The sequence below is a fragment of the Erigeron canadensis genome, chromosome 6, assembly GCF_010389155.1.
Source record: "Erigeron canadensis isolate Cc75 chromosome 6, C_canadensis_v1, whole genome shotgun sequence".
NCBI classification, from domain to species: Eukaryota; Viridiplantae; Streptophyta; class Magnoliopsida; order Asterales; family Asteraceae; genus Erigeron; species Erigeron canadensis.
Window position 1 is genome coordinate 37,924,946 of NC_057766.1, and position 9,724 is coordinate 37,934,669.

The window sequence follows — 9,724 nt, forward strand, 5'->3', positions numbered from 1 at the left end:
CATACACTGTCGAGGTATTGGGGCTCAAAACCCGCGGAAGGCAGCACTGAACAGTTACTTACTTACTTACTAATAGTTTTCAAATTCTGTTAGTAAGAAGCTATAACTTTCTCATAGATGTATATTATTGATGACAATTATAAATAAACCTTATATAAAGTTATAAATGTTCGTAGCTACAAAAACCTTAAAACTATCTATACAATCAGTTCGGGCTCAGTTACTCTGAATCCAAATAATAACTTAAGTAATAATGCAGCACTTGTAAATAGCAGTATAAGAGATTTTCCTTTTGCCTGTTGACATAAGTCTACATAAATTCATTGTGGTCTTCTTTAGCGCATATATTTATATTATCAAAAGCTTAATGCCAAGCTTACATTTGAATTTAGCTTATAAGTTTAAACAAAATTTATGGAAACGTTTGAATCCCCTAAAATGGCATCCTTTATCAGCTGCAGCTCTTGGATCACAGTAGCCGTGTCCATTCTATACTGAGGCCGCTCCATGGAACATGACACTCCTATTTCAAGCAACAAACGCAAACATGCTTCATTATTCATGTGACCTATTGCTCCTTCCTTGTTGGTTCTCTTCGAAAGATTTCCATCATTGTTAATAAGCATTGGGTCGATAATCCCTAGGGACCCATCACCCATGGCTTTCTTAGCATAACTGTGTAGGCTGACCCCTTCAACAAACATGGCATCTATAGGTTTCTTGTTTGTAATCATCTCCAGCAACAAAATCCCATAGCTATACATATCTCCACTTCTTGACACTTTGCTACCCACCCCATATTCTGCAGTAAAAAAGGCAATAATTTCCAGTAAGAATCTAAATATATATGATGATGCTATATACAAATTACTAGTATACCATACCTGGAGCTGCATACCCTATGCTTCCTCTGATCCCAACTGAGCTGCTATGCTGTCGATTTTGGTGGTATTCAGATTGAAGAATCTTTGCGAGCCCAAAATCGCCAACATGTGCAACCAAGTCTTTGTCAAGAAGAATGTTGCTTGGCTTCAAATCACAATGAACAATGGTCTTTGCAGCATGATGATGAAGATAATTAAGTGCGTAAGCGACATCCAACGCTATACACACTCTTTGAAGCAAACTGAGTCGAGGGAGCTCATTTTGCACATTATGCAACCATTGGTCTAAATTTCCATTTGGCATAAATTCATAAACTATGGCTTTGAATTCATTTCCATGGAAGTCAATGCCACTGCAACAAGTTATGACCTTTATTAGGTTTCTATGTCGGGCATTTCTCAACGCCTCACACTCAGATATGAAGCTCTTGGAACCTCCTTGACGATGGAGGTTTAGTACTTTAATGGCAAGAATTACACCATCATCGAGGCATCCTTTATAAACCGATGAAAAACTACCCTCACCGATTAAGTTTTTGGTGGAAAACCCATCGGTTGCTTTGTAGAGTGCCTCGTAAGAAACCTGAATGAGGGACTCCCCAGATCTTGTCTCAGGTGGATCAGATTCTACTTCTCTTTTTCGTCTACAGCACATGAAAAGCAATAATACCAACGCTACACATAGCAGTGCTGGAACTATTGAAATCACCAATATGACTGCAAGACTCAAATTATTTTTTCTCTTGTTAGAACTGCACTTAGGTAGATAAAGTTCAATTACACCGCCACAAAGTTGACCATTGCCAACAATAGATACTGAACCTGCATTGGAAAAGACTCCTTTTTTTGGCACCACACCCTGGAATCTGTTGAATGACATGTTAAGACTTGCTAAAGGTATTGTTTCCAGATAAGTCGGGATCTGCCCTGTGAAGTTGTTATGAGAAACATCAACATTTTCAAGGGCTCGTAATGATCCCAAAGATGATGGAAGAGATCCTGAAAAGAAGTTGTTGCTTATGTTTAAATTCTCAAGGCTGCTGCAACTACCAAGGCTGCTTGGAAGCTCGCCTGACAATCGGTTATTTGCCAGAATGATTTCAGTTAGGCCCTTAAGATTACCAATCTGTGTGGGAAGCTGTCCGGACAATTGGTTACTGCCTAAATTCAGGATAATGGATAGCGATGTAAGTTCAAATAGTTTCCTAGGTATGGCTCCAGTAAGGTTATTTCGATCAAGATTTAACTCTATTAACCTCTTAGCATTTCCTAAATCTGATGGTATGGACCCGTTCAGTTTGTTCAAACCTAAATGAAGCTCAATCATTAATGAAAGATTTCCTATAGAACTAGGAATGCTCCCTGAGAAAGAATTATTCTTAAGATTTAACCTTCGTATGTTTCGAAGATTGCCAATGGTCATGGGAAGTGTGCCCGTGAGTTGATTATTAGACACATCTAGAGAAGTTAGGCCCGAAAGGCCACCTACTGATGAAGGCAGGCTGCCAGAAAAAGCATTTGAAGCTAGATCGAGTTGAGAGAGTGAAGTTGACAGGTTTCCTAAAGAATCTGGTAGGAAACCTCTCATCTGAGTGTTACTGAGAAGTAACACATCTAGATTTTTGCAAATCGACAAACCATCTATAAACTTCATTTCATCGTCTTCCTCGTTTCCAAAGTTATTCCAACTCAGTGACACCCTTGTAAGCTGACAGGTGTTACGAGGATTGATGACTAATTTTCCAGATAAATTGTTTTGAGCTACATCTATCACGAGTAGCGTTGGAGAACTTAAAATGGAGGGAGGGAGGGGACCTGTAAACTGGTTTCTGGGAAAAGAAAGTGTGCCAATCTTAGGCAATGTCGTATTTATGTTAGTGGGTAATCTACCAGTGAGTCGATTGTCATCGATATATAGTTCTTCTAAAGACGAAAGATTATAAAGAGAAGGTGGGACGGTACCAACAAGGTCATTTCCTGCCATTGAATATCTTCTCAGGTTACTCAGCCGTTGGAAAACGTCAGGAGTTCTTCCGCCAAGTCTACAGTTAAAAAACGAAACAGTTTCGAGCAATGTAAGATTCCCAATGAAAGGTGGAATCCCGCCTTGTAAACTGTTCTCATGAACGATGAGTAAGCTTAGCATGGACAATGAACCAATTCTATCTGGGATCTTGCCAACCAGGTTGTTGTAACCCACGTGAAGGTATTGGAGGTTGGTGCAGTTGGTTATTGCGTCTGGAATGCTTCCAGTGAAAGAGTTGTTATAAAGACGTAGCTCTTGTAATCTAAACAGACGTCCAAGTTGAGACGGAATGTCACCAGAAAGTGAGTTGTTATGTGCCCGAATGGCCCTAAGAAAGCTTAGATTGCCAATGAAAGGAGACAATGAACCGAGCAAGCCCCCAGACGAGAGATTCAAGGCGATGACTCTCTGGTGGCGGAGGCCGCAAATAACACCTTGCCATTGGCAGAAATCAACGCTGGAATTGTTCCATGAACTCATGAGACCTCGTGGGTCATTAATCATAGATTTGATGGCAAGCAATGCCTCACGATCAACCGTGTTTGTTCCACTAACCGGGATGGTTCTGTTTTGCGCTGCAACTGTGGAGAACGTTGCAACAAGCACCAAAGTTACAAAGAAAAATGGTAACCATTTGGTAGCACTCATTTTTCAAAAAAAACTATAGCAATGGTGATCAAGGAATCGTATAATTAGACCAATTGTTGCTTTGCATTTTTCTGCTTCACAATTCGCCGCATTCATATAGGCCTATGTTTAGTGTATGACTTTTTTTGTGATGGTTATTTATTTGTAACTTTGTATGGTTGGTCAATGGTGGCAAGTTACATCCACTTTTTGTATCCACATAATGCAGACAATTGACTTAATTACAGGAGTGTTTTCATTGTGATGTGAGTGTTTGATTTTTTCCTCGAAGTTTTGACATTCCATTATATCTTGAAATGAATTTTACGTATACGTCACTTACTGTATTGATGGTGTCATTCATCTCCATTGATTCATCCGATCAGAAATCCTAATTCTCTTTTCCTTCTATAGATTATTGTTTCAACCATTTTGTTAAAAGTAAGATTATTAATTTTAAATATATTAGTACATGTATAATTAAAATAGTTATTCTAGGATGATGAATGTTTTGACTAAAATGTACGTGTATTAACTGGAGCATTCCCGTAACCGGTTTCGACTATTTGTCTAACCATCACAAAATGTTTAATTATCGAGGATTTGCACCTTAGAACGATCCTGGAAAAATAAAATGTCTACTCATTATATCACTTTGGTTGTAGTATATGATAATTGTAATTTGTTCAAAAAATTTATTGTTCCCCAATTAACGTTTTTTGGAAGATTAATTTTTAGTATTTTCATTCTCTATGTCAAAGGTTCAGATGTCTGTCATATACGAATAGTTGAATATTTTAATACGTTGCTACTTGATGGGTTTTCGTTTCTATTAGCTATACAGAAATTGCTATAATGATAAAAGTGATGCAATCAAGCTCCATGTAAAGCGGCTCCCTTGAAATTTTTGTAACAAATGACAGACTATGCTTTTCAAAATATAGCAATACTCATTCTCCAGTTTCTGTTAGTCAAATGATTTTACCATCTAGGTACCAAATGATACATTACTAAAAATGCACGTTGTTGGCAGGTCTGATTAGATTTTATCAAAAGGTTGGGCTAATGGGCTAGGCTGGGCTATGTAACGGGAGAAAATGAGCAGGAGTGGTTCGTACAGGTTTACATTTTTTGCTGTCTTCTCAAATTTAGTACTGCCGTGTTTAATATATGGTGCCAAATTGGGTGCACAGGAAACGGGCTATGTAATTGGGCAAAACGGGCCAAGAACTATCACATCTGACATTCTCAAAATTAAGATATGCACACCATGAGATGAGAATGATGAATGGTAATTTTTAATGTTGACCATGATACTAATTTTGGGGAATTTAATGTTGTTTTATTTGATTGATTAAGGTAGATAAGCTGAAAATTTATAATATTTACCCAAACTCTTTGATTGTTTTCAAACCTGTGCATTTTTGCCAGCTCTAACTAGTAACTACTTATCGCTTCATCAATTCCAAAGATTCTATCATTTATATATTACTTTTACACTTTCGGATGAGAGAAATGTGAAAGGCAAGGTGACGACATAGTATAAAGGAGATATCTCAAATGTATCTGATGCTGAAAAGGGAGAGCCAGATGCAGAAGAAGCCTTTCTTAACAATGTTTTGAGAGTGCTTTAACACGCTCATTTGTTTACGGGAATTAAAAGGTAAGTTTACACCACTTATCATATCTTATTTTTCTTAATTTTAACTGCAATTTCATAACTGCAATATTCCTGACTACCTTCATCTTTTGTTGATCAATCATTCAATTGTACATTGGTAACCCAAATGCTTAAGTCTTTTGTAGAGGTGGTATAATGATTGGGTCAGGCAGGGTGGGTAAATACAATCCAAAACGACCTACCACTTGGACTGAAATTTGTATGGTTACTTTTAATGGCTTGATAGCACAAAATTTAAAAGCTTAACTTCTTAATAGACAGGGTATAATGAATGGGTCAAACAGAGTGGATAAACAATCAAAAATGAATTTAGACCAGATCAAGGATCTTTGCTATAGATCAGTTTGTATTGACCTGAATACATCGTTCCTAGAAAACTACTACTCGTATTATTTTTTTTTACGATGACAAGTTAAGCATAACCGAGACAACTACTGGTTTTATATTTATCAGGTGTTGGTTTACTACCTGTTTGGACACAAACTAGACCGTAAACTAGATGTATCATGCATGTGTGTTAGTCCTGCGCTGCTTCACCACTCATGCGGTCATGCCTTTTTTAAAGCAGACCTACTTTAGGATTTAGATTCCTTTATGCATGTTCTATATACTTCCTGATCTTTTTCCAAGACTTCAACTTTTAAGCACAAAACATTTTTAGTGCGGAGAGAGGTGTAGGATCCTGGCCCAGGAGTACTTGGCTCTAATCTCTAATGAAGAGGCGCAAACTACCTGGTTCATTACTATTAGACAAAGTTTAAGTGGTACTTACACCAACAAAATGTCATTGAATGGCAATGGACATTTTTTAAAAGGTATAGGTTAGATACATAACAATATTTATGTTTGAGTAAAACATGTTATTCACTTATTCTTAAGTATCACTATTTCCGAGTTTTAGTGAAATTTTAAAAAGCACGGATAGAGCTATATTTTAAATCTATTGGTAAAAGTATAATCTAGTGTGTCACTAAATAACGCATTTCAGATACAAAGTCTCTTACGACTATGTAGTCAACATTTTAGTTTCAAGCATCTATAATTCTATATAATGGCGGATTGGAGGGGTATATTGATTGTGACGTGGGTGGTTGACTTTTGACTATGTAATCAGTAATCACAATTTCTTACAAAATAAATCAGTAATCATCACAATAATATACATTTTACGAGTACCACTAAGTATCGACATTTTGATTTGAATGTAGCATTTATATAATTGCGTGATTTGAAAGGTGCATCGATTGTGACATGGGTGGTTGAGTTTTGGCGTTCGATTTTCAACCGAAGTCGATATCTTGAATTATTATATCATGCTATATATTCATAAGATTTACTTATGTGAATATGGACATCTATTCTTTAATTTATCGATAAATCTCGTTTTGATGTTTAACATAAAAGATTATGTCCAAGTAAAACCTATTGGAACAAAAAAATTCAGTGAAAGGAAAAAACTACTTAATTATTTGTATTGAACAGAAAAAAAACTACATGATTATATTGATGCGCGATGAGTCACTACAAACAATGTTTTATTTATTCACACTAGTTATTGGTTAAAAATTTTGTCACGCTTTTATGTGTGTAAAAATATATAGAAATAAAAGTGTTTAAAAAAGTTACTGTGGACAAATGATGTGTTACAAAATAATTATGAAAGTGTACACTAAAAAGTGTGAACTTTTAGTTCTACACACCTTTCAGTGTGGATAAATTTCTAAACATTTTTATTTATATATATTTTTACAAACATAAAATCGTGGTAAGTTTTTTAATTTGTTTACATTAATTAAACCACGGGCAACTTTACCCACATACCCACTTCTAATTAAGAAAAAAAGATTGCTTAAATTTCCTCACACCCTTGTAACTTGTAAGTGTAAAGATTTCGTACACTTTTAATGTGACTACGATAATTGTTTCGCACTTTTATTTTTATATCTTTTGAACAACTTTTCTCACCCTACAAAATGTACGTGCTAAATACAAAAAAGTTTGTGAACTATGTTTTTGTAGTATCGGCACTCGGATGCGTGCTTTAACATTCTTTGAGAAATTATTGACTTAATTTCTACGGAGGGAGGGAGCCGATCGCGAGTTGGCCGGCAAGATGGAGAGGGTTGGAGCGAGTTCAGGGAGTAGCAGATGCCACCTGCGCGAGCAGGGGGTGCAAGATGGCGGAGCGAGCTTGTAGCTCGCGGAAGGTTGAAGACGAGGTTTAGGCGGGAGGGGGGCAAAATTGAAACATATTCAAACGGTCATATGGCCGTTAGGGACTGCCAGTGTAACTTTACAGGTTCCAGGGGGCTTAAATGCAAGTCTGTGAAGGTTTTTTTTTATAAATATTTTGTTTTTATCTATTATATATATATAAAGTAATTAATATCTAAACCAATTTTAGCATAAGTTTTTTTTTCAATATTTTTTTTTGGCATAATATAAACTTTTTTTTAATTATGTAATGTTTTATTTTTAAAATGTAATGTGTTTTAATTGTTATGTAATGTATTTTGTTATTAATATAAGATATAAACTAAAAAAGAGTTAGTTATGTAAAGTTTATAATGTTAAGGATAAATTATTAAAATGTGAAAAAAAAAGTGAGAGTTTCAAATGCTACTAAAAAAAGGTTGGGGGGTTGAAATGAAGGGGAGTAATATGATTGGATAAATTTGAGGGTTGAGGGAGATGAACCCTCCGGCTCCCTCCCCCTAATAGCGTTAGAGCTCATCACATCAACTTTGATGACATGCCTTATTGTTATTTCCCTGAGTATTCATGAATGATCAAATATTGAAAGACTAGCTAGTTTCATACTTTCATTCATGACAAGTCATGAGACATTAATTTAAAACTCGATTTGATTATTTTAATGAATTAATCTGCTTAATTAAGGACAGTTCATGGTTTGATCATAGTTGACACCTTTGTCGTTGAAAGGGTCTTTCTCGTATAGACTATTACACAATTTTGATCAAACTGTAGATTGCTTATTATAGTTACATTATACAAGAAAAGATAGAAAGAGTTCCATGCATCTAATTAATTTATTTGATATAAAATAAGAGGCATACATTATGTGGCATATGATGTAAATTAATTACAAACCAGCATATAACATCAACGTCACTATCCGGTGAATGACATAATTCAGTGGTGAACTATATGATACATAGAAATATTTGGTTGACACACACCAATATATAGATCACGTACAATTATGGTATTATAACTAATTTATTTTATATATATATATATTAGAGATAGGAGAAGCATATATAGAACACATATCACATTTGCACGGTGAGTCGGTGACATTAAACTGCAAATTAATGTCGGTGATGCCAGTCCCCCGGGCCTGCACTATTAGTATAATATGCATCCTTTTGTGCTTCAACAACTGTAGTGTACATACAAGAATTTTATTATCATCAGTAAAATAGAAGTATATATACGTACACGTATTTCTTTTCGGAGAAATTATATACAGTATATGTTTTAATTTTAGTCTAAGATCAAATAAACCATTATACGTATTCAAAACCAATTTGAGCCAACTAGTTAAATTTTAAGATCTAACATATGGTTTTCACTATATGTTCTGACAGCTAGCTAGACAAATACACCCCATGTGCTCGAAAACTCGATTATTTATGGGGAGTGATATATCTACATCACTCTTTAGCCATTTACAACAATTGTATATATTTTACAGCACAATGTATAACTGTACAATGCATGCATTGTTGTAGATGGATAAAAGTGGTTGTAGATACAATCATTTTCCATTATTTATACTCTTCCAATTATTTTGATTTGGGCTTGTGAGGTTGGGAGTATAATGAGATATAAATTAAAATTTACTACATTTCTAAAAATTATATACATATACATATGTATCATGAATGCATGTATGGCAGCGCCTGAACGTATGTAATTATTAATGTTAACGGTTTTATATTTGTGTGTGTAAGTTGTAACATAACATACCTTTAGTATTTTGAGTTTGCGATGGAAAAGTTCTTCCAGCATAAGAAGTTACAAGAATTGCAAGGAAAACAATAAAGCACAAAATGAAGCCATAGTACTTCATATTCCTATACCGGCAAGTAAGGATTTTTCCAATATACTGCCTATAAATGCTTCAGTAGTAGTCCGATAATATTCGATTTATATAGAAAAAGGATGTAACAAATCGACAAGGCATGAAGATAGATGTAACAAGAAGTCAAAAAGTTACAACAAGTAGTCTATATAGTGCCACGTATATATTATGTTCTTTACATATAGTGAACGGAATTTCAACACCAAGTTATACTCCCTCTAAATTTCGTCACATTGTACGTAAATTACATTGCACGTAAAATTAAAAAGTCATCAAAAGTATATCGAATTGGATCTCTAATGAAAGAGAACGAAATTTTATGACTACACATGCTTTTTGTTTCGTCTAACGATTTACGGTTTGTGAGATAAAGCATTTTGAATGATTTAGGTGAATTT

At 35.0% G+C, this 9,724-nt stretch overlaps 1 protein-coding gene and 1 long non-coding RNA gene across 2 annotated transcripts; both read right to left on the reverse strand.

The window, feature by feature from the left end:
• Positions 1-243: 243 nt before the first annotated feature.
• LOC122602737 (receptor kinase-like protein Xa21) lies at positions 244-3,601 on the reverse strand. The gene is made up of 2 exons (XM_043775326.1): positions 885-3,601; positions 244-802 (listed from the first exon to the last, which is right to left on the reverse strand). Exons 1-2 carry the CDS (start codon positions 3,556-3,558, stop codon positions 402-404), a joined length of 3,075 nt encoding a protein of 1,024 aa, XP_043631261.1. The 5' UTR covers positions 3,559-3,601; the 3' UTR covers positions 244-401.
• A 4,648-nt stretch (positions 3,602-8,249) lies between these two features.
• LOC122605574 lies at positions 8,250-9,456 on the reverse strand. The gene is made up of 2 exons (XR_006324644.1): positions 9,212-9,456; positions 8,250-8,621 (listed from the first exon to the last, which is right to left on the reverse strand). It is a non-coding gene; the product is annotated as an uncharacterized LOC122605574 (long non-coding RNA).
• Positions 9,457-9,724: the final 268 nt, after the last annotated feature.